General features: G+C 33.4%; 4 protein-coding genes across 6 annotated transcripts; 1 reads left to right on the forward strand and 3 right to left on the reverse strand.

Moving 5' to 3' along the window:
- Positions 27-2,096, reverse strand: LOC104744509 (myb-related protein 2-like). 2 transcript variants are annotated; one of them, XM_010465573.1, is made up of 7 exons: positions 1,959-2,095; positions 1,667-1,879; positions 1,499-1,575; positions 1,368-1,425; positions 1,197-1,281; positions 1,043-1,112; positions 27-905 (listed from the first exon to the last, which is right to left on the reverse strand). In XM_010465573.1, exons 2-7 carry the CDS (start codon positions 1,872-1,874, stop codon positions 174-176), a joined length of 1,230 nt encoding a protein of 409 aa, XP_010463875.1. In that variant the 5' UTR covers positions 1,875-1,879; positions 1,959-2,095; the 3' UTR covers positions 27-173. The 2 variants fall into 2 exon arrangements, with proteins under 2 accessions (XP_010463875.1, XP_010463876.1); XM_010465574.2 differs by having other exon boundaries at positions 174-887; positions 1,959-2,096.
- LOC104744510 (probable pyruvate kinase, cytosolic isozyme) lies at positions 7,704-9,523 on the forward strand. The gene is made up of 3 exons (XM_010465575.2): positions 7,704-7,949; positions 8,038-8,499; positions 8,595-9,523. Exons 1-3 carry the CDS (start codon positions 7,704-7,706, stop codon positions 9,417-9,419), a joined length of 1,533 nt encoding a protein of 510 aa, XP_010463877.1. The 3' UTR covers positions 9,420-9,523.
- LOC104744511 (NAC domain-containing protein 92-like) lies at positions 11,612-15,109 on the reverse strand. 2 transcript variants are annotated; one of them, XM_010465578.2, is made up of 3 exons: positions 14,689-15,109; positions 14,322-14,602; positions 11,612-12,425 (listed from the first exon to the last, which is right to left on the reverse strand). In XM_010465578.2, the coding sequence occupies exons 1-3, from the start codon at positions 14,885-14,887 to the stop codon at positions 11,883-11,885; spliced, it is 1,023 nt and encodes a 340-aa protein (XP_010463880.1). In that variant the 5' UTR covers positions 14,888-15,109; the 3' UTR covers positions 11,612-11,882. The 2 variants fall into 2 exon arrangements, with proteins under 2 accessions (XP_010463880.1, XP_010463878.1); XM_010465576.2 differs by lacking the exons at positions 14,322-14,602; positions 14,689-15,109 and adding exons at positions 12,667-12,947; positions 13,034-13,454.
- On the reverse strand, positions 20,473-22,204 carry LOC104744512 (NAC transcription factor 25). Its single transcript, XM_010465579.1, has 3 exons — positions 21,909-22,204; positions 21,457-21,803; positions 20,473-21,271 (listed from the first exon to the last, which is right to left on the reverse strand). The coding sequence occupies exons 1-3, from the start codon at positions 22,075-22,077 to the stop codon at positions 20,717-20,719; spliced, it is 1,071 nt and encodes a 356-aa protein (XP_010463881.1). The 5' UTR covers positions 22,078-22,204; the 3' UTR covers positions 20,473-20,716.

The following is a 24,089-nucleotide window of genomic DNA, read 5'->3' on the forward strand; positions in this document are numbered from 1 at the left end:
CTTCGGGTAAATTCGTAATACTTGAGTGTCTATGAAGTTAGAGGTACGTACTTCTCTGTATTGTATATATGAGGTAAAAATAAACAATGAATAGTTTTTGGTACATTATCCTCAATCAAGAATCTTGATTCAAAACGTTATCTTTGTATTGAGGAGTTCCCTAATAGGGTTTCTCAGTTCCAGCTGAAACCATTCAAGTCGAACTGTTTTGTACGCGTTGTTGTACTATAGCTTTCAACATGTGTGTTGAGGTCTAGCTCTGTTGCTGAGTCCGTGCCTTTACGGTGGTTTCGTGTTTCAAACTTATGATCCTCACTTTTGTCTTTGAATCTTTCTTCTGTATACTCATTGTTGCCTTGCTGATGATGATGACCTTTGTGTCCCTGCAATCCTACTCCTATTGATAATCTACCTGGACTTCTCTCTGAATATGGGATTCTTTGTTCTGTTTCACTAACCATTGTTGAAAGGTATGGATTATTATTCCCTCTTAGACCTTCTGTCCATGTGAGCTCCATTCGTTGGAACAATGGTTCTTCTTCCATATTCTCTTTCTGCTCGGATGTGGAATCACCTAGATATGTTCTTAGTCCTATTCTGTTGTTCTCTAGCGTTTTCTGCGTTCCCTCGCTTGAGGTCAGACAACTTTCAAGAGAGCAATCAGGTGGATAGGTGGTTGTTTGAATCTGTTGCGGGCAAAGGTTTTGGAGTTCTTTTGGTTCTAGGAAACTTGAGTTTGGATACTCTGCTGATACTTTAGATACTAATTCCGAGAGTTGTACTTTTGCAGCTTCGATTCCAGCTGCACCCAGGTTCTGTCTTCCAAGAGTCTCTTGTGCTTTCTCCAACACCGATTGCAGGTACTTCCCTTGAGCCTCTATCCTGAGCTGCAAATGTCGCTGTACCTGGCTCAGTTTTAAATACGAACATGTAAACTGAATGCTTTTTTCTCTTTCTAGATATACTATAAGTGTTTGATGACTTGTAAGAATCTTTAACGTTTTTAGTAAGAGTGCAGAACAGCGTTGTATGGATATGATACCTCAAGTTGCTCATGAAGCCTTCTTTGGACCTCTATTTGCATTTGCAGTGCTTCACTTATTGGCGAGTTCCTGTGTGCAAGTAGATTAGATAATTTTGTGATAAGCTAATACGTTAGAATGATATATATAGACAAATAATAGTCATATTCTTACATGTTCGGCTGTGGTCCAATGCTTAGATTCTCACTCTGAATTTCATCTACATCAGGAGTCTTTTCTTCCATCATGGTCATCATACCTATACAAGTACATGCTAGGTTTAGATCTTTGTAAAGTTTGTAAGTTCATGAACCTGTGAATCTTGTTAATGGAAATAGACTTTACCTATCTTGTTCAAGCCACTATTAGCTTGTCCGTTGAGATTCTTGCTCAGCCTGTATTTCTGGTTACCAGTTTCATGAAGTTAATAATAACTTTTTGTGAATATTATTAGCTAGAAAAGCATATTTTTTTACCTGAAGATGACTTTTGAGATGGTATAAGGTAAGGCCTGGAATACCCATGACTTTCATGATTGTCTTAGGAGTAGCTTCTGCAACAGAGAACAGACAATATTATTATTGTATCTAAAAAAGCCTGCTGGTCAAAAATAGATTAATTCTATTACTAATGATATAACTCACTATCTGCTCCACCGAGTTGATTGACTGCTTCTATGAATCTCTCATGAAGATCAGGAGTCCATTTTAGGCGTGGCTTTGCATCCGTCGAAAGGATGAGTCCAGATTCTCCTGGACTGTTCCCTCTGAGGAATGGATTCCTTTCAGTGGTTATATGCATTCTTGAAGAAGAGAGGATGTTCTTTCCTTGGTGCTGGTTTTGGTAATACATAAAGTCTGTTCACAAAAAGGCAAATGTAAGTTTAGTCCCCCAACTGCTGGAAACTGCTTTAAAATAATGATTTTTTCTTTTTACCTGACGTGATCTTAGTTCTTGTATTCAAACTGCTTCTCTTAGAAGTTCCCAAGAGTGTAAAAACTCCACGAACTAAGGAAGATGTTTCTTTTAGCTGCTTTTGCTTACTTGTTCTTTATATTTTTTTCTCAGGTTGGTTTGATGCAACTTTGCTTTATATAGGAAGTTGAATGGAGAAATTAGAGAAGGATGATTAAGGTATGGAATATGAATAACTGGTCCAATCGATGCTTTTGTTAGTTGTGTCCTTATCGTTTGAACTGTTAATGTTTTTGTTTTTGTGGATGATTATATTTTATAATTTCATGTGTATTGATGATTCCTATGGACTACAACTTTTCAACCCCAAGTTAGATACCAGAATTGATCCACAATTAATGCATCATATGCGCATTCTTTCGCCATTCTGGCAGAGAAGTATCTTATTCCCTGATTTTTTTTCCTACCTTCTTCTTTTTTTATAACTTGGGCTGGGGGAATCCACTCTTTTCTTATTCTTTGATATTTTTCATAGTCACAGCTCTCTAACTCTTCTCTTGGAATATTCTCAATGCTTTTCATTTGTCTGAATTGTATTTGTTCCTTATTCATGGAGTCATTTTCGGTCTCTAGGTGCATTATGTGTCTAATGATTTTTATATATCAAGACTTTTAGTCGTCAGCTGTTACTGATGATATTATAAAGGGGTTGTTCATCTTGCCATGTTTGAAGAATGTGTAGTATGATATAAACACTTTTGACTCTCAGTCCAACCAAGAAGCCATTTAGTTTGAGATTAAGCAAACATATGAAAGTTGGAAACATTGCTTTGCTTTAAAAGATGATAAAGAATCTGTCTCCTTCAACAAGTTTAGTACCTATTCTTCTCTCTATAAATTTACTGGAGGGTCCCATTTCTTATCATTCTTTGATTAGCACAAAAAACATTTGGCCCCTCCATTTCCTCTGTTTTATTATGTTTGTAGCCTTTCTTGTCTGATCTACTAACAATTATCTCTCCGGTCCATGTGTGTTGTGTGTGTCTATATGTTCATTACATATAAAGAAGTGAAGCATCACTTCATCTATTGCTTGGCTACTTTCTCACTCTATACTTTCCTGCAAATATTTAGGAGATGCCTAGCTACGGTTTTGAAAGAGTTTCTGCATGCATCCATATTACCGTCATGGCCAACAGAATAAGGTCATTGCCAAATGTTGGAGTTGCGTAGGATATTACTACTGTATGTGCAACTGAGAATATATCCATATTTTTTTTTGTAGTCCCACATTAGGTTAGTGAGTGCTTTGATATGGTCTATTGTTCATAAGGTATATATTTAACAAAACAAATATTATGTTCCTTGAATGATATCTTTGCATTTATTTGATACCGAACCAAACTTTATAGGCGATATCTCATGGTTGTGATTTCTCAATACACTTTATTCGGTTTCGGGAAGAAAGAACCTATCATAATCTTGAGTTAAAAGTATTAGAGCATATTACCAAAATAGTTTCATCTCCATGTGGGTGAGAATATGCTTTCCATGTTGTGTGTTGCAAGAGTCTCTTAAAGTCTACTTGAATGAATCTCTCATCAAAACTCACTCTTTCTCATGAAGATTCTTTCTTTCTTACCCCCAAAGTCTCTGTTTAATTACAGCGCTTTTGTAAAGGTCATCGAGTGAATTAGTTTATAAACCAATCAAGATTTCGAGACAATTCTTGATATTGTTCCACTTTTATGCACTTTTGTAACGATTACTGAGACTTTTAGTTAAATAGTTCTGATTTTTTTATAATAGTTGCACACTCTCTAGCTCTGTTATAGTTTGTTTACCTTTTACCCATTTGAAAGGTCACTGTTATAAGTGAAAAGAAGAGGGAGTGGTGTGATAGAGACTAAATGTTCTTCCTTGTACGTTCATTTTAACAGATTCTTGTTCGTGTTTACGACTAACTTTACTAATGATGCTTCGAAGCTCTCGCGTAGGGAGCATACTTCAACACGTGGGCTACATTCGCCGGAAAAAATACTCACGGAATTGTATTCTTTTTTTTTTTTTGCTCGTAAAATAAAATATGTAACATATTTAAAACAAAAGGAACGCAGAAAGTGGGTGATTCTGTAGAATGAGAATCAAAAACTCAAGAAGAAATTAAAATGAAAAAAAAAAAGGTGAGTCGCATTCTTAAGTCAAGAATCTTTGTTATTCATCTTAACCCGAAAATAAAATTTGTTAACCAAAAAAAAGAAGCCTTATATGAGGTTCGTTTTCTTTCCACTTATAGCTAGGCTTGCTTCATATTTTGTTAACATTCAATGTATAGAAGAAGATTATTGATATTTGTTTTCGTTACTTATGTTATGTATATTATCAACGTCACAAATCAACCTAATTTTGGACTTTTTACAGAATAAAAAATGTGTTATTGCATCAATTTTCACCTAAACAGATTTAGTTAAACTGAAGACTTTGAATCAGTAAATTGAAAAACGAACCTGACTGGTTCGGCCTCATCAACGATCAATATTGAACAGGTGGCAGTAATTAATTGACTGACTATTACTGGCTACTAAAATTAAAGTAGACTCAGCCACAAGCCACAGATGATCCCTCGCCTGTAAATACATTAATTGCGTATAAAACCTTCTGTTACAGAAGGAATATATAATTTTAATCATTGTATAAAACCTTTATTACTGAAATTACTTGTGGTAATTTCTATACTCCGTCTGTTTCTAATTGATTCAATTTTTAGTTTTTTCACACATATTAAGAAAATTATTTGAAACTTAACTATATATGTCTTGTTTTTTGTAATTTACAATTTGCTATAACTCAAAATAATACTAATATTCAATGGTTTTTTTCCAACATTTGCAATTTATCAATAATTATAACTAATTAATATTGCATAAATTTTTTTAAAAAGAGGATCTTTGTGAAACAAAAATATTTTCTAGAAAATGTATTAATGAAAAACAGAAAGAGTATACTTTAATTCCGTAAAAATATCTGATTTAAAAAGTAACAGAAGAGCAATGATTGTGCAATATTTTCCGATTAGCCAAAATCAAAACTATGGTTTAGCCACGAGACCATGAACAATTTTGTATAAAAAGCTATTCAAAACACGTCTAACGCTAAAACTAAAAATTGCCTTTTGGTTTTGTATCAATATTCAAAACTGGACATCTCTCTCAAATTTAGAAGTAACTAAGTAATAAGTTTCACACTCATTTAGCTAACTGATATTTCTATCTTATATTTATGAAATTCTGTAGCAGCTGTTAATTAAAAATAAATACTCATAGCTAGGAGATTAGCTCTTCAGGGCATATTTATTGGTGGGTTGTTAGAAGAGGAGTTCTTAATTTTTTTATGAATTAATTGCGTACTGTTTGGAATATAAGAACCCATGATCTCTTAGATAAAATTTTCTCTTTTATTGGTAGGTTCTAATTTTGGGTCTCTTATTTTTGAAAATATTATTTTTTGAAATTTAAAATTTTTAAATAGAATAGAAGTGGTATAGAATATCAAGGATTACATTTATATGAGGAAAAAATCAATGTAATTTACTCCTCTTTGGTTTTCTCTGCTACTTCCTTCTGGATGACTTGTATCTGACTCTGCTCGATCGACCTATAATACATTTATTTTTACCAAATTTAGTCTTCACCGGGAAAGATATACAAGAGAAACAAATATCTTGAGTAGGATTAGGTTGGCTGACCTTATGTGGCTCTTATATTCCTCTGTGCTTTCATCGGTTGTTACTACACCAGTGAAGTTTTCAAATCTATGTGACTAATTGTTATTATTCATGTAGACTATGTGACTAATTATATTAATTCCATGAGATTGAAAGACGCCAAATCCTGGTATACTTTAACTTATGTTGGGTATTGAATATTATATTTTAATATATTTTAAAATTCAGCGTTATTTAATTGTGTATTTGATAAAAGTACACTATAATACACTGTTATCGAATTAAGTATTTGTTTGATGTATTTTGAAATACATTAAATTCATATGTTATTCAATAGCACAACTTTGTTATTCCTCTCGATATTAACATTTTTTAAGTATATTTTGTGTTCTAATTTTATATTTGTAAGATTGACATGATTAATTCTTTGCTATTTGAATAAATATTATAATTTGGATGTAATATTTGTAATAAAATATAATCAAAAATGTTAACCACAATATCTTACCTTCCTTAATTACAAATTTTTAATGAAAATATCTATACAAAATCACAATTCAATAACATAACTTTTATTAACAATACACTAAAATATATATAAATGAAAGAAAATTTATGTCATGGTTTACCATAGGTTAAATCGTAGTTTATATTCTTATTAATAATGGAAAACATACCCATTAAGGGCATCTTTATAGGGGAAACTATTTTGGGTGTTCTTAGAGTAAAAATATTATGAAAATAATGTAAGATCATTAGTTAAGATCTTTTATTAAGAAGTTAGTTATTGGGAGAACATGTTTAAGATCATAAGATTTAATAATATAATATTCTTAAACATATTACAATTATAAAAACTTATAAAATAACATTTAAATTGCAAACTTATAAAACTTTTACTAAAATTCAAAATACAATACCAAATTTTTATGAAACAACAAAACATTGTAAATAAAACTTAAAAAAAAAAACCAAACAAACATATTACTTAATTAATTAAAACACACAAACATTATATTTAATTAATACATAGTTTAAGGTCCAAATTTATTCCATATATTCGGCCAATCATGTGAAGCCACGACAAATTAGAACTGGGCTTAAATCAGTTCTCATTCAAGATAAAAAAAATAGTTCTAAGCCCACTATTCATTATTTTTCTAATTTTTTTAGGTTTACAACACTCTTGATGTTCTCCCTATAAAGATGGTCTAACCAACTTGTTAAGGATGTCTTGCGCTACAAGCTATTGAAGCTTATCCAACAAATGGTACCTTGCCTGAGGCACTAGAACTATTTTTCGCTGGCAATGCTAGAACATCTTAAGCTGTTTGCAATTTCTGATTCTTATTCTAGTTTGTAATCATTAATCAATGATGCAATTGTCTTCTATTGTTAGTTTTGGAAACCGCATGGGCTCTGCTTCTAAGTTGTGTGGAATTCACTCATTAAAGGGTAATGTATTATAGTGGGAATGAGAAGAAGAACCTGTCTGCTTGCTAGTTTTTTTGTGTTTTTTGGTCCTGCATTGAAGTTACTATATATGTGTAATATTTTCGTTTAAGAGGTGGTCTAATGCCTGAGCCTAAGCTCATTAAAATTAGTGGGAAACTTATATTTTTATTCTTCAAGGTCCACAATTGGCTTCGATTTGTTAAGTATTCAAATAAGCTAATAATTACTAAAATATATTGATTGATTCATAATCTCTTTAGGACGGTTTATTTTTTATTCTTGAGATACAAGAACATCATTAAATGCCAAGAAGAAAATTGTCCTTGTTTCCAAAAAAGCAGTATTTCCAAAACGCTATTGGAAATTATTTACTTGATACACAAGACCAAACAATAATTAAGACAATACACAAAAGTAAGTTGTTTCCTTTTCCTTTTCTTATAATGTAAAAAAGGACATTAATTCTCTTATATATACCTAGAGACGCGACCCTAATCATCATAATCACAAACCTTCACGAGCTTTCGATCTTCTATTCTCAAATACTCTTATACTTTTCTCTGCGTTTTTAGGGTTTTTCTTTCACAATGGAGAAGTTACTTGGAGGACAAACTAACAATGGATCCCTTAAGTCAAAGACGAAGATCGTCTGTACTCTCGGACCTGCTTCGAGATCTGTTGAGATGGTTGAGAAGCTTCTCAGAGCCGGCATGAACGTAGCCAGGTTCAATTTCTCACATGGTTCTCACTCGTATCATCAGGAAACCCTCGATAATCTCAGAACCGCCATGGAGAATACTTGTATTCCCTGTGCCGTCATGCTTGACACAAAGGTAACCCTAATTGTCTTTTCAACTCCTTCTTATGCTGTTTAAGATTTGATTAGGGATTTAAATTTAACTCTATTTACTCTTTTTTTAGGGTCCTGAGATCCGAACCGGATTTCTCAAAGAAGGCAAACCGGTTGAGTTAATTCAAGGTCAAGAGATCACAATCTCTACAGATTACACCATGCAAGGAGATTCAACCACAATCTCCATGAGCTACAAGAAACTTGCAGAAGATCTCAAGTCTGGCGACGTGATTCTCTGTTCCGACGGCACAATCTCTCTTACCGTCTTGTCCTGTGACAAGAGTCTCGGTCTCGTTCGTTGCCGCTGTGAGAACTCTGCTGTTCTTGGAGAAAGAAAGAACGCTAACCTCCCTGGTATCGTAGTTGATCTCCCAACACTCACGGAGAAGGATCAAGAGGATATTTTACAATGGGGAGTTCCCAATAAGATTGATATCATCGCTCTTTCCTTTGTTCGTAAAGGATCTGATCTTATCGAGGTCAGGAAATTGCTTGGAGAGCACGCCAAGAGCATCATGCTAATGTCAAAGGTAAGGACTGAGAAAAAAACAGAACACTTCTTTTTTTATCTTCAAGTTAAGTTTGATTTCTTAGTATACTAATATTGTGATGTTTATTATTACAGGTGGAGAATCAAGAAGGAGTGATGAACTTTGACAAGATTCTGGAGAACTCTGATGCATTCATGGTGGCTAGAGGTGATTTGGGAATGGAGATTCCGATCGAGAAGATGTTTCTTGCTCAGAAGATGATGATTCAGAAGGCTAATGCTCTTGGCAAACCAGTTGTCACAGCTACACAGATGCTTGAGTCAATGACCAAATCTCCACGTCCCACTAGAGCCGAAGCCACCGATGTAGCTAACGCTGTTATTGACGGCACAGACTGTGTCATGCTAAGTGGAGAAACCGCCGCCGGAGCTCACCCTGAAACCGCCGTGCTTACAATGTCAAGGATCTGTAAGGAAGCAGAGGCCTTCCTTGACTACGACTCAATGCACAAGAAGATTCAAGAAATCGTTTCTTTGCCGTTATCTCCTATTGAGAGCCTAGCTGCGTCAGCTGTTTCGACTGCAAGGAGTCTATGTGCGGCTGCGATTGTGGTTCTCACCAAGGGAGGCTACACTGTGGAGCTTGTGGCGAAATACAGGCCAAGCGTTCCGATTCTATCTGTTGTTGTGCCGGAGATTACTCGTACCGATGATTTCGAGTGGTCGTGTTCTGAATCTGCAGCACATGTGGCTAGACGTGGTTTGATTTACCGTGGAATTGTTCCGGTTATGGCTACGGGAGCTTCAGCTAGGTCTTCTAACAAGGACTCGACGGAGGAGACGATTAGGTCCGCCATTGAATTCTCGAAGAAGAAGGGGATATGCAAGACGGGAGATTCAATTGTGGCGTTGCACAAGATCGATGGTTCCTCTGTTGTCAAGATTTTGTATGTGGAGTAGAACACAAGGTTTTTTTTTTTTGACACGGGGTCAATTGAAGTTTTATTTTTTTGTGGGGTCGAATTTAGAGTCTTGAGAAAATTTAATTTTTGTCAGATTTCTAATTTTGGTGGTTTGTTTTCGATTTAGACATTGTTTTGGACCTTTTGGTTATTATTATTAAAGTTTTTGACATTTATGGATATTTTATATTCGAGACGAGAGATGCGAATCAATGATGTTTAAAAAGAAAAAAATTTGTGGGCTTGATCATATTGGGCTCATACGTAAAGCCCCAAAGGCTTATCTTCTATTGTCGGCAGATTCGAAAAATTGGAAAACCAATTGACACAAATTAAGGTTTATCACCGGATCGAAGTTGTTGGATCCGGTTAACGTTATTTTTTTGTAACCGATGAAGAAAGTTTATGAGCGTGACCGTCCATTTTAGAGATTTTAAATGTTTTGTTTTGGGTCTTCAAAACTTTAATGGTAAAAAAGAAAAAAGAAAAAAAGGATTAGAGAGAAAGATAGCAAAACATAGCAATCATCTAGAAACCGAAAAAGGGAACGAAGCGGTTAGCTTTGCTGCAAGTATTCATCGTAAAGCTTTGCTTTAAAAGGAAAGTTTCCGATAATAATGCGCATTAGTTTATTCATGAAGAGGTTCGTGCATTTTTCTATCTTTTAATTTTGGAGTTATCTTTTCGTTGTTTTTCTTCATATTCTTCGTGTAACATGTCAAATCTGTGGACAACACATATTGATAACTTCATAGTTGTAGACAATCGTGTCTTTTTTTACATGCAAAGTGCGTATAGTGGCCGATGAAAAGATGATAATGAAATTTATACACCGATACAAAAATACAAATAAAAGACTCGTCAATTCATCACTCATTATTATGGGAGAGGGGAAATTTGGTAATATTAATTACTACTTGTCCGCCGTAAAATGTTACTGTACTATTTTATTGAATCGTAATGATTGTGCTCGCTCAATTTTCTAACAACAGGGGACTAGCTACAGGGAACAAGGGAACAAGGGAACTAGCTACACAGGCACTAGCAACTGGTAAGTGTTTTGGCAAAGGTGCAGTTCTGTAAAGAATATTTATAGTTGTCGTTGTAAACGTAAAAAAACCAGTTTGAATGAACATATGTAGTACAAGTGTCCAACAATATAAACCTACGAATAAGTTTGCAGCTGCTGCTTCGGGTCCAAATTAAAGTAAGTATAAAGGTTTTTTAACCCAGAAAAAAAAAATTTTAATGTTTAACTCCTAAAATATAAGTATATACAAACCAAATTTCAAGATTTTTTTTTGTGAATTATTAAGTTGATATATACTAGTATATTTTTAAGTAAGAAAACGTAAAGGATCTGGAGTGTAATAACTAAGTTCCTTAAGACAGAAGACTTAGGGATCTGGAGTTTGTTTTTACAAGAAACCCATCATTAATCACTGTCCTTACTTAGCATCTTTCTAAATAAACTAAATTATTAGCCATATGAAAAGGCTTATATGATGCCCAGATTCAAGGAACAATTCACATGCTTCATGAGCTGTGTTTTCCTCTCAGTTTATCCAGATTATATAGGTCCATATTTGATATTTTCCCCCTATACATTGTATGTTCTGAAAATGAGATCTTATTTCGTCCCATTCTCCTTCACCCAAATAACAACATAACCGGCCTAGATGGGAATTTCTCATATTATTACCTATATAGTTGTTGTTCGAGAAGTAATTTGCATTAAGATTGTAAACATAATTTGCATAATCTAAAAGTAACGGTGGTTTAGTAAAATGAAAAATGTCTGGTTGCTTGAGATTGTCCATATTATAAGCTTGTGGACTAGTAGTATGCATATGAGTTGATAACCGGAAAAGACCGGCATTAAAAAAAAAGTTTGATACATAAATGACAACAGATTCACTAATAGTTGATCTTGACCAAGAATCGGTGACCATTAAAGTATCTACATATTATTCATGTCATCTAATTTATTATCTAACTAATGAAGCTTAAATGTTGAGAACTATATAATGAAGCTTAAATGAGAACTATATATCCGGTGTGGTTATACTTGACGGCTCAACGATTGAAACATTAAGATTGTGTCCATGTATATGAGTGCTGATAGCCTGATATGCTTTGTAGTCATGTACATATATATGTATCAGCATCACTACGAAAATTATGTAAAAGTAGGCATTGAAACATTAAGGTTGTAAACATAATTTGCATAATCTAAATATTTATATATGTACAAGTTAATCACAAAGAAGCATAACACCAATGACATCCCTTTCCCCAAACTAAAATCTAAGTAACCAATGATCTAACTGAAGTCCAATGCCTAAGAAACCTAATAATCTTCTTATGTATATATATACGAACTAATTACACGATTTAAAACCCTACACAAGTAATCAATGACACTCTTCAATCATAATTAATAAATAACCTTCTCCCAATATTATTTAGTATATAAGTCTTCCCAAAAGATCAAGTCATCAAGATCATCACACGCTGACTTGCTACCATCCATCATTGCCCCATCGGTTGCCGGATTCATCATCAGAGGATAAGAAGATATCTCCGGCGTCGCAGTTGTGTTCACATCGGAACTTAAACCGGTTTCTTGAGACGCACTCACAAGAGAATGCTCCAACTTGATCATACCCTTGTTATTAGTGTCCGAACCTGCCCCGTACCCCGAATCAGATCTGAAATTTTGGACAGAGTGGTAAGGGAAATTGAGGGTTTGGGTAGGGAGGTAAGTGTTGTTGACTAGTGCGGTTGAAGGATGGTGGAGGACGGGTTTGAGTTCATGGCTGGCACCAGAGAAGCTTGGGCCGGGTTGACTCAAGAAACCTGGATCTATGAGAGGAGGGAGAGATGAGAAGTCTAAGAGATGATCAATGTTGTCAAGAGAATCAATCCTTGAGAGTTGGTTTGGGGTGTTAATAGTAGTAGTAGGAGCGTTCTTGTGAAAAACCCTACACACCACCCATTCATCCTATAACCACAACAAACCAAAGAAAAAAAGAGAGAGATCAGTTAATTATAGATCGCTAACTAATTAATTACGGTCCTAATTGAATTTTATATTTTGAATTTTATATTTTGAATTAAATCTTGAACTAAGACGTATAAAAAAGAATAACTACAAGATAAACATTCCCACACCAAACAAAAACTTCTATGCATCAAACTCGGATCTGTTTTATTGAACCGACCGAACCAATGTTTTGACATACCCTTGCAGTTTTGGGGAGGTTATTGTACGAATATTTGCCATCAAGACGATACTCATGCATAACCCAATTGGTCTTTTCACCTTTAGGAGCTCTTCCTTTATAAAACACAAGTGTTTTCTTCATCCCAACAAGACACCCTTTGCCTCTAAAGATCTCCTTGTCCTTCCCGGTCGCCTTCCAATAACCGGACACAGTGGCACGGTTCGTCCTCATCCCGGTAGGATACTTCCGATCCCTCTGGCAGAAAAAGTAAAACTCCTTCTCCCCCATCTTTGCAATCTCTGCACTCAAAATCAATAATCAGAATCTTGATGGATGATCATGTTTGAAACGGTCAAAATAATAAGAAAATCTTGATTTGACTTACTTGGTAGATCCCATGGCTCGTTCTTGTTGAGGTCGGCTTGACCGATCGCCGCAGCTGTGAATCGGATGTTGAAGACCTTCTCTTTAAGGTAGTGAGTTATAATCTCTTCATCAGTTGGGTGAAACCGAAACCCTGGAGGCAAATCCACCACCTCCTGATCTCCTCCTTGATTCACAACTACACTGCCTTCTTCCACCATCTTATCTTTATGTATGTTTTAATCAAGAACAAGAAAAAAACCCTTGATGGATTTCAAGAAAACAAGAATTTCCTTTTGAGGAAATTTATTTAAGGTTTATCGATCGAGGGGTATGTGTTTATAGCAGATGCACGTAGGCGCTGAAGAAGAAACAAAGAGGTTGAAGAAAGAAAGAAACAGAAGCAAAGGTTTGAGAAATTTGAGGAGGAACTATGCAGTTAAAGGAAATGAAAATAAAAGTATGTGAAGGTAGAAAAAAAATGTCTTTATATAGAAGGAAGATAAGAATTAAGAAAGAAATCAATAATTGTTTCTTTTTCTTCTAGTATTCATTTTTTTTTTGTTCTCTCTCTCTGTATTTTTTTTGGTGATGTAGCAGAGACACGTATGCTCTAAGCAATTTCCTTACTTGTTGAAAAAGCCCGCACAATTTAGAAAACACTTAAAAATATCTTAAGTAATATTTGTATGAAATTTAGAGCAATTAGCATTTTTAATATTGGTTGTAGGTCTAAATACAGTTTTACATACATGTTATTGAATTTTATTTATTTTTGCAATCCTATTTTCAATTATTAAACATAAAAGAAAAATAATTTCTTTTTTAGATCCATATGGACACACGTCTGTCGAATAATGTTATGGTTAAAATTGTATTTTTACAACATCTCATAGGACTATGTCAGTAAAAGTCATCTTATGGCTTCCTTAGCCACACACCAAAAAAAAATGGCTTCGAACCTTCGATAGCCACATGACATGCATCTACCTTTTGAAAATAACCTCTTTTGGAAAGAAAATAAAGAGTCGTGTGGCAGAAAAAACCTTTGAAAGAAAATATACCACTCAAAAAAGTGTTAAAAGGTTTGGCTTCTCTTCGTATTATATGTGTGGACCCATATTATTGACAAAAGATGTTCCTTTTTTTTTTTTTTTANATTTTGAATTTTATATTTTGAATTAAATCTTGAACTAAGACGTATAAAAAAGAATAACTACAAGATAAACATTCCCACACCAAACAAAAACTTCTATGCATCAAACTCGGATCTGTTTTATTGAACCGACCGAACCAATGTTTTGACATACCCTTGCAGTTTTGGGGAGGTTATTGTACGAATATTTGCCATCAAGACGATACTCATGCATAACCCAATTGGTCTTTTCACCTTTAGGAGCTCTTCCTTTATAAAACACAAGTGTTTTCTTCATCCCAACAAGACACCCTTTGCCTCTAAAGATCTCCTTGTCCTTCCCGGTCGCCTTCCAATAACCGGACACAGTAGCACGGTTCGTCCTCATCCCGGTTGGATACTTCCGATCCCTCTGGCAGAAAAAGTAAAACTCCTTCTCCCCCATCTTTGCAATCTCTGCACTCAAAATCAATAATCAGAATCTTGATGGATGATCATGTTTGAAACGGTCAAAATAATAAGAAAATCTTGATTTGACTTACTTGGTAGATCCCATGGCTCGTTCTTGTTGAGGTCGGCTTGACCGATCGCCGCAGCTGTGAATCGGATGTTGAAGACCTTCTCTTTAAGGTAGTGAGTTATAATCTCTTCATCAGTTGGGTGAAACCGAAACCCTGGAGGCAAATCCACCACCTCCTGATCTCCTCCTTGATTCACAACTACACTGCCTTCTTCCACCATCTTATCTTTATGTATGTTTTAATCAAGAACAAGAAAAAAACCCTTGATGGATTTCAAGAAAACAAGAATTTCCTTTTGAGGAAATTTATTTAAGGTTTATCGATCGAGGGGTATGTGTTTATAGCAGATGCACGTAGGCGCTGAAGAAGAAACAAAGAGGTTGAAGAAAGAAAGAAACAGAAGCAAAGGTTTGAGAAATTTGAGGAGGAACTATGCAGTTAAAGGAAATGAAAATAAAAGTATGTGAAGGTAGAAAAAAAATGTCTTTATATAGAAGGAAGATAAGAATTAAGAAAGAAATCAATAATTGTTTCTTTTTCTTCTAGTATTCATTTTTTTTTTGTTCTCTCTCTCTGTATTTTTTTTGGTGATGTAGCAGAGACACGTATGCTCTAAGCAATTTCCTTACTTGTTGAAAAAGCCCGCACAATTTAGAAAACACTTAAAAATATCTTAAGTAATATTTGTATGAAATTTAGAGCAATTAGCATTTTTAATATTGGTTGTAGGTCTAAATACAGTTTTACATACATGTTATTGAATTTTATTTATTTTTGCAATCCTATTTTCAATTATTAAACATAAAAGAAAAATAATTTCTTTTTTAGATCCATATGGACACACGTCTGTCGAATAATGTTATGGTTAAAATTGTATTTTTACAACATCTCATAGGACTATGTCAGTAAAAGTCATCTTATGGCTTCCTTAGCCACACACCAAAAAAAAATGGCTTCGAACCTTCGATAGCCACATGACATGCATCTACCTTTTGAAAATAACCTCTTTTGGAAAGAAAATAAAGAGTCGTGTGGCAGAAAAAACCTTTGAAAGAAAATATACCACTCAAAAAAGTGTTAAAAGGTTTGGCTTCTCTTCGTATTATATGTGTGGACCCATATTATTGACAAAAGATGTTCCTTTTTTTTTTTTTTTATCTGTTGTCCTGCTAAACTAAAAGTAATCCCTAAGAACAATCTCAAAACATATTATTGTATGGTGTAATGTACTAATGTTCGTATTATTATATGAAGATTTCAAGTTTCTATGAAGATTTGTATACGAGAGTAAAACGAATACATCAATCACATAATTTGAGGATTGCATTGAGGATTGCAGTATATGGATATGACTGAGTGCTCCTTTCGGATTATTTATTTGAGCATGGTTTTTTCAATTGAAAAGAAAATACAAAATAAGTGATCTCGATTTTACAATTTACTTTCTAAAATTTGTATTGTGATCTAGTTTATGAATTTGGAATCGGTTCAGTCTTCTTTTAAGCATCAAACTAACTGTATATAAGATAAACTAAACTGAATTTTCTGATTTTTCAAATTAGATTATGGATTTGATGTCCTATCGTCGACTCAATCAACTTAATGTATAACATTATGTGTTTGTACTTTGTACTTTGATTAGATGTTTTTTCAAATGATTTTTCGTATATTAGTAATTTAGCAACAATTAAAATGGAAAAAGAAAGAGAGACGAAAATACTAATTAATTTTTGTGCCAATAAAGCTAGTTGGATTTTAATACTATTGAGGAAAAAAATATCCTGAGTGTATATCTTTGAAAAGTTTCAACTACTCCATATGACATCTAATCTCCAACTAACTTAACTGTCTAATTGTCTTTATTCTCCCCATTACATGGCATTATCAGGATTATTACATATTCAAACACGGAGTATACTTAGTTAAATCATTTTCTAAGTTGCACATAAATTCACATAGTATATGCTTTTCATACTGCGAGAAGATTAACAAAACTATTGAATAATAACAAATATAATTGTATTCCCGATATGAAATTATTAAAAGTCGTTTAAGTCAATAGTACTCGCAACAACTCACCGACTTAATTAAATTTTCAAACAACTAATAAACTCCTTGATTTTAATTACTAGTTAAATGCAACCTCGACTTTGACTGTTCGTATTATTATTGACTGACTCTTTCATCTTCTTTTTTCTCCTTTACCGATCGACTTCCAAAACAAATTCTAGCATCAACCTATGGTATTATTGTATTATATCGCATGAATAATATATAACGGAAACTGGATAAGAATAACTTATCAGATAACAAAATTGACAATACAATAATATAATGTGGACCGCAAGTTATGGAATAAGATTAGGGGCTTAATTAAATTATAAATCTAGCAAAGAGCTGTTCTTACATTAAAATTATGTATCCTTGAAATTTCTCATATACTATTGTATTAATTTGTATAAATTTCCGTATTTTAAATGTTTTGGCGCGTGGTCCCATTATATAGTAGAAGAAGAATACATAAGAGAAAAATATAACAAAATTTACGCTGCTGTTAAAAAATAAAAATAATTGAAAAATGAAAACTTAAGAAGGTTGACTTTTTGCTTCCAAAGGCAAAAGACTTCAAAGCAAAGGAGCCGCATCAATTTGGTGACGCCATCTGACGTAGACTATGACATCATCTACTCCCTTATTGGGTCACATGTGGCCCCAGCCCAGGCCTTTTAACTGTCAATAACACTCACTGTCTATCCTCGACGAGTCCTCTTCCATCATCTTTTGTGTTGTAATTATTTTCTTTTGTGTTGTAATTATTATTTCATGAAAATAGATATCAAAAACTTACACGAGAATTTTTTCTTTTTTTTTAAAGACGATTTCACTATTTAATTTCTTCTCGTCAAAAACTATCGTATTATTATGATCAGATATAAAAACTTGATCATGATAATAATTATGATCATGATGTCATTCAACCATTCTCAAATGTCATGGCTACCACCACTAGTCCTCAGTCATGCCGTGAGTAATATATACACAGAAGTTTATGGATTTAAATAATTAATTTAAATAGTCTTTCCAAAAAAAAAAATGTTTAAATTAAATACTCGCTTCGGAGTCAAGTGGGTCGTCGACTTACAATAATAACTATATACAATATACAATATAGCTAAATAAAATATAGACTTCAATTATTTGTCTTGTAAATATCTAAGACAGATTATTTCAGTTGCAGCAGCAAACAGTTTAGGATGGTCATATTACTATTAGGCAAGATTCTAAATTATTTCCCTAACCTAAGCATAACTATTGGATTTTTTCTTTCTTTCTTTCAAATTGCTTACGAACATGCTATTTGGATTTAGATTCAAACTGGAGCGATTTTGGTATCCAAACAATTATCAAGTTATTAACAGTATCATTATACAAAAATAGTCGATAGAGACTAGCTAGGTCCTAGGTGTTAAGAAAAAGAAGACAGCAAAATTCATTGGAAGTTTTTGTTTTTGTTTTTGTTTTTGTTTTGTTAAACTGTTAATTCATTGGAAGTTTACATGTCGCTTATATTGTTTCTTATTTATAATAATAATTTTGGTCATGTAAATATTATATTTTTGGCTTGAGGGGTCGTATAGTTTAATCAGATGGACTTCTCAATATAGCTAATAAAATAAAGGGAAAATAAATCAATCAAATCTCTAGTTTTGGACACTTGTATACCCACTGGTGTATATTATAATGTCATTTAAAGTTTAGAAAATAATAACGATTGTATGGCCGGCTCGCGTCACCTCGATATTCAAGATAATATTTTTAATCAGCCTAGATATAATGACTTATTTGATTTTCTTTTGTCTCTTAAGTCGTTTTCTACAAATTAGAAAGCGAATTTGCTTAACATAGAAGAATCGAGCCATGGACTGCCCTCAAAATTTTGTGTTGTCGACACACTATCCAGAATATACCTTATAAACTAATCATTTAGTATATTATAGTATATATAAACGCATCTAATTAATCATATATTACCGTATGCAGCGGCACCCACACCCACCAAATAATTTATGTGTGATTTCTATATTACATATCTTATGGTTTCTTAATCAGTGTGAACTTCACAATCACATATGCTATTTTTTCAACCAACATGTGGTATGGACTATGGTGTCCGCGTAAGCATAGTCTCGTTTTCTTTTGTCTGTATATATGATTTCCTAACATGAAAAAAAGAAGGTGAAAAAGAAAACACAAAACAAAGAATTAGCTGATGATGGCAGTAATAGAGCCAGTATTCACGTCATCACGTGATTTGCGTCTCATTCTTGATTTTTTTAGCACCATAAAAGATTCAAATTAAGTCAGTCTTTTCGTTTTATTAAGGATGTTAACGAATCCTTAAAAGTTAAAAGTTAAAACAATATATGAGTAATAAATCCAAGTCCTCAAGGTTGGGAGAAATTGCATTAAACCCTTGATATTTAATAAGTCTTACCCCACGTAGTTAAATTATCCAATATGAGTCATATGACAAATCATATTTACGATAATTCCAATGTTGGTATACGTTGTTTCTTGACCGTTCCCTTTGTATGTATTAGCAGAACTTTTGCTGGATCCAGGTTTAAATGGGAGTGGGACATAATCTTTAATAATTGATAAATTAAGACTTACGATAAAAGAAAGTTTTAGTATTGGCATAATACAATTCTTGAATGTTTCAAACCATTATCATTAAGAAAACTGCTGGCATAGAATTTCAACCAAATTTGTGAATCGTATGAGGATAAAAGAAACGTTGTGTTGTGAAAGTAACCCCTAAGATTCTCTTCAGAAAAAATGAATGTGCTTAGCTGTTACTATGATGTAGATGTATTTTGGGGCTGCTATATATTCTACCGTAGAATTCTTCTAATACGTGTCTAAATGATCCCGCAATAATGCAGGAAAGAAAAGAAACACAAACTCTAGCTTCACTAACAAGCTTTGGCAGTCATTTTTACCAAGAAATCCCTTCACATGTTCTACCTACTTCTGGGGTAGTTTTTTTTTTTTTGAGTAACATATAATTAAATTGATTTGCAAAAAATAAAAAACGTATTTACATCAAGTGCAGCAATTATTTAAACTTTTTTAATAAAACATTTGCTTCTAATTAAGTAACCAAAAAAAAAAAGGTGATAAAACGATATATAGCGGACTTGTTGTAACCTCAATGTTATAACACCGCTTCAACCACAACGCCGTTCGATTGTTAGCATAGTGCCAAGAAAAATACTCCACATATACGCCTTTGATGCTAATAAATGGGCCGTTTATGCTTCTTTATTTATTTACACTTGTGAATTTACCACGATGATGCAGATTTTGAAAAGCCGAATGTAAACGATGATTCACTAATTACGACAAAAAGCAAAAAACGATGATTCACCAATTAGTTGTGTGCAAGTTTACGATGATGATGATCTTTCAAGGGATATACGAAAGAGAGAACAAATGGAATTATAGTCTCCACGTGGATTTACGATACCGCAATCATAAACCGTCCAGAAAAGTTACATACACTAATCTTTTATTATATTATATTTCTATGAAGGTTGTGATATCAGTATTAATCAACGGGGACGAGGACGAGCACGAGCTATTTAAAACGACTTGTGAAAACGATTTTGCAGATTCTTTCATTCAATATTTCTCAAAAATGTACAACAACATTAAAAAAAAAAAAAAAAAGATATTAGCTCTGTTCATACTCAACATGCGTGTCCATATATGTTAGAATCAATAATCTCGGAAATTTCTGGAAAGCCAATAAAATAGTTCGATAAGAACCGAAATGCAAAAAAATAACAAACTAATTCAGTACTTTTTGATACAAGGTTGTATTTGATAATATGATCAAACAATTCAACATCAACTTCCTTTTTTCCCCCACAATAGTTTGGTAAATTTCTAAACATATAGACTCCTACGATTTTTTTTTTTTCAATCATGTTTATATATCGAACGGTTCCTAATTCGTCATTACGTTTTCAAATTAGAACCCTCTCTAGCGGCCTTGATAATGACTGTGAGAACTCATCAAGAGTTCCTGATTCAGGAAACTAGACTGTTGAATCATACTATGATCCAATTGATCTATACTATTATTGTAACTATAGTAGTTCATCATCTTCTTAGAAGTGTTCATCGTTTCTTCCGCAAAATCCAGTCTCTCTCTTTTGTTTCCGATCCCGCTCGTCTCTGAGGTAGGAGAGCTCAGCTGTGGTAACTTTTGATCCAAGTAATGGTTTCCGTAGATGTCAGGATTAGAAAAATTACTGACCATGAAAGAAAAGTCCGATTCGGTACGACTTTCAGGGGTTTCGTTTAGAAAATTTGTGAGGAACGTAAAATCTGTAGCGTCTAGTAAGTTAGAGAAAGAAGACTTCTGACGTTTAAGGGGTTGTTGTTGTTCGTTTTGCAAAAAAGTTCCGCGGTCTACGAATAATGGTTCGTTGTCAATTTCCTCTTGTTCTTGATTGCTTGTGACTGAAGCAACATCAGATGATGACACTGAAGCGTGTGATTTCTTGTATATCCGGCATAGAACCCAATCATCCAGCTGTAGGAAACAAGGAAATATAGAATTCATTAGAGTCAATATAATAAAACAATCAAATTGAAACAACAAAGAGACAAAACAATGGTTTATTAATATATTCCGGTCCTATAAGAACCGGATTATGCCTTCCGGTTAAAATAGTTGGCGATACCAAAAGAATAAACAAAACTTTAGCAAAAACTTACCCTCATGGAATATTCTTTAGATTTTAAACTCCTATCTCCGAAATTATTGACTTGGCTGCTAGAAGAGTTGATTCTTTTGGGGAATAAAGATTCGGCAAGACGATACTCATGCATGATCCAGTTGGTTTTAACACCTTTTGGAGGCTTCCCTCTATAAAACACAAGAGCTTTTTTTATACCAATGTTTTCATGAAACCCTTGACCATTTGATACCGCGATTAGTTTATCCGTTCCGGTTGCTTTCCAATAGCCAGACGCAGCTGCTCTGTTTGGTCTTGCTCCATTAGGATATTTCCTATCCCTCGGACTGAAAAAATACCACTCTTTCTCTCCAAACGGAGCCTTAGCTGATACAAACCAAAAACAACATGTTACAACTTATAACACTAATACAAAATAAAAAATGAAATATGCGTAGACAAAAGAAAGAGTTTATTGGTTAAATTAATTACCTGGTAAATCCCATGGATCGGATTTGTAAATATCGACATCGGCGATGATCGAAAGTGGAACCGGGGAAGAGGAGACTTTCTTCCTTAGGTAATGGAGAATGAGTTCTTCATCTGTTGGATGAAATCGAAACCCGGGTGGTAAGCTCGATCTTGGATCCTTGCTTATCATTGTTTCTTTGAGTGATACTTTAAAATCTTATGTGAATAGGAAAATCTTGATCGATAAGTAAGAAAAACAAAGGAGAAAGATTGTTTTTTTTTTTTGGGTGAGGAGCAAAGAGAAAAAAAAAAAAGGAACTGAGCCAAAGATTGAAATTTTCGTAGAGCAGGTTGCGATGGCAATTTATGGTGTGTAGATTTTTGTCGTGTAGTACTTGTTTGTATTAAAATAATGAGACTAAATTTAAATAAAAATACAGAATATTATTTTCTGTAAAGTAAACCGAAAAGAAAATCTAAAATTAATGTGAAAGTAGTCAAAAAAAATTAAATAAAATCAGTTAGGATTGATTTCTTTAACTAAATAAAATATAGATTTTTTAATTTTTAGAATTTTATGGAGAGAAACTAACAAATGTATAACGTCATAGAAATCGAACTCAAGCATGTTTTATGAACAGAAGAAACTGGAAGAAATACTAATATTTTTACTTAAAATTTTGGTCGTTTGTACACGTAGTCTAAATCTTCTCCTAAATATATTAAATGTATCATATCTGTCTAATTAGACTTTTTAATGAAAAGACTTAATTATTTATTCATTTAAAATAAAAATTGCTAATAATGAATTCAAATTGGATTTGTTTTCAGAAAATGTATTTATACGGATTGAATCCGAATATTTGAGTGCATATTTTCATATAATTATGAGAAATGGTCCCCCAGCCTTTCCAAGAAAATATGCTAATTAGTATGAACACAAAAGTTCCGTTTTAAAATATTTAAAATAATTATGGAATTGTTTATTCGTGTCATTTGTATTGAGTGTGAATAATTGAACAAGTTTTTTGTTAGAGAAGTGGACCCAAATGAGACAGCTGTGTCCTATGGGATGACATCTGATTGGTTAGTTTTACTTTTGTCCTAACCATATCCACGTAAGCCCAGATGCGGCTGATGACGCAAGCATCATACACTAGACTTCTGGTTAATAGAATCCTTTTCTCAGAGTTATAAAAAAAAATTGTTTCGAGAAAAATTTGTAAATGAACATATTGCATACTGGCTATTGGCTATTGATTTTAGACTTCTAGCTAATATTTACGATGTTATAAAACTATTGAAAATATTATCATTTCTGTTATAATAAGAGGGTTTTAGGGAATTGTTCTCTTGTATTATTATCTATCCTATAGGATATAACATATATATAGTGATACAATATTAGGGTTTTAGGTTATACACCAGATCTATTAATGGACTGATAATGGACATCCATACAATATATAATATTTATAACACTCCCCCTTGGATGACCATTATAAAAATGTACTTCCAAATGTGCATGTGAGATGCTGCCTCGTTAAAAACCTTACCAGGAAAACCCAGTGGGAAAAACCATGGTTAAGGGAAAAAGAGTGCAGCGCGCTTTTACTCCCCCTCTTGAGTACATCACTTGAAATCTTCGAAATGTCGCAATCCAATATGATGAAGTAACTTCTTGAAGTAACTTCTTGAAGTAGTGGTTGAAAACGTCTTGGTAAATAGTTCGCCAAATCTTCACTTGAACAAATGTATAGAACATATATATCACCGTACATCACCATTCTTCTGTAGGCTGTTGGTCTCTTAAATGACTCATCTTGATTATTATCTTCATTTCTCATGGTCTCATTAGTGTATGTCAGAGACTTTGAAGTTGATAGTCTTTCACCATTGGAATCATAATATTCCTCTCAAGATGTTTATCTTTTGCGTGTTCTTTTGTTGTCTCATTAAAAACCTTTCAAGGAAAAACCCAATGGGATAAAAACCATGATAAGGGAAAAAGAGTACAGCCACGCTTATGATCATATTTCTCCCCCTGAAAGCATCATCTTCAAGTTATTCATTATGATAATTTATATAATCTTTTCTGAACTGTTATAAAAATCGCTTTCAGGTACAAACTCATATGATTCAGCATATATTATATTGGGTCATTGAACTTCAAGTCATATGAACCCCTTTCATATAGAAGAT

Source organism: Camelina sativa, chromosome 15 (assembly GCF_000633955.1).
Source record: "Camelina sativa cultivar DH55 chromosome 15, Cs, whole genome shotgun sequence".
Lineage (NCBI taxonomy): Eukaryota > Viridiplantae > Streptophyta > Magnoliopsida > Brassicales > Brassicaceae > Camelina > Camelina sativa.

Bases quoted from the DNA above. Each gene is read 5' to 3' on its own strand.
- LOC104744509 (XM_010465573.1), bottom strand. From the start codon at position 1,874: ATGTATTACCAAAACCAGCACCAAGGAAAGAACATCCTCTCTTCTTCA. The intron at 1,282-1,367 runs GTAAAGTCTATT...GTACTTGTATAG, and splicing joins TAGTGGCTTGAACAAGATAG to GTATGATGACCATGATGGAA. The intron at 1,113-1,196 runs GTAAGAATATGA...ACTTGCACACAG, and splicing joins ATTGGACCACAGCCGAACAT to GAACTCGCCAATAAGTGAAG.
- LOC104744510 (XM_010465575.2), top strand. From the start codon at position 7,704: ATGGAGAAGTTACTTGGAGGACAAACTAACAATGGATCCCTTAAGTCA. The intron at 7,950-8,037 runs GTAACCCTAATT...CTCTTTTTTTAG, and splicing joins CCGTCATGCTTGACACAAAG to GGTCCTGAGATCCGAACCGG. The intron at 8,500-8,594 runs GTAAGGACTGAG...TTATTATTACAG, and splicing joins GCATCATGCTAATGTCAAAG to GTGGAGAATCAAGAAGGAGT.
- LOC104744511 (XM_010465578.2), bottom strand. From the start codon at position 14,887: ATGGTGGAAGAAGGCAGTGTAGTTGTGAATCAAGGAGGAGATCAGGAG. The intron at 14,603-14,688 runs GTAAGTCAAATC...TTTTGAGTGCAG, and splicing joins CGAGCCATGGGATCTACCAA to AGATTGCAAAGATGGGGGAG. The intron at 12,426-14,321 runs GTATGTCAAAAC...TTGTGGTTATAG, and splicing joins ACCTCCCCAAAACTGCAAGG to GATGAATGGGTGGTGTGTAG.
- LOC104744512 (XM_010465579.1), bottom strand. From the start codon at position 22,077: ATGATAAGCAAGGATCCAAGATCGAGCTTACCACCCGGGTTTCGATTT. The intron at 21,804-21,908 runs GTAATTAATTTA...GGTTTGTATCAG, and splicing joins CGATCCATGGGATTTACCAG to CTAAGGCTCCGTTTGGAGAG. The intron at 21,272-21,456 runs GTAAGTTTTTGC...TGTTTCCTACAG, and splicing joins CTAAAGAATATTCCATGAGG to CTGGATGATTGGGTTCTATG.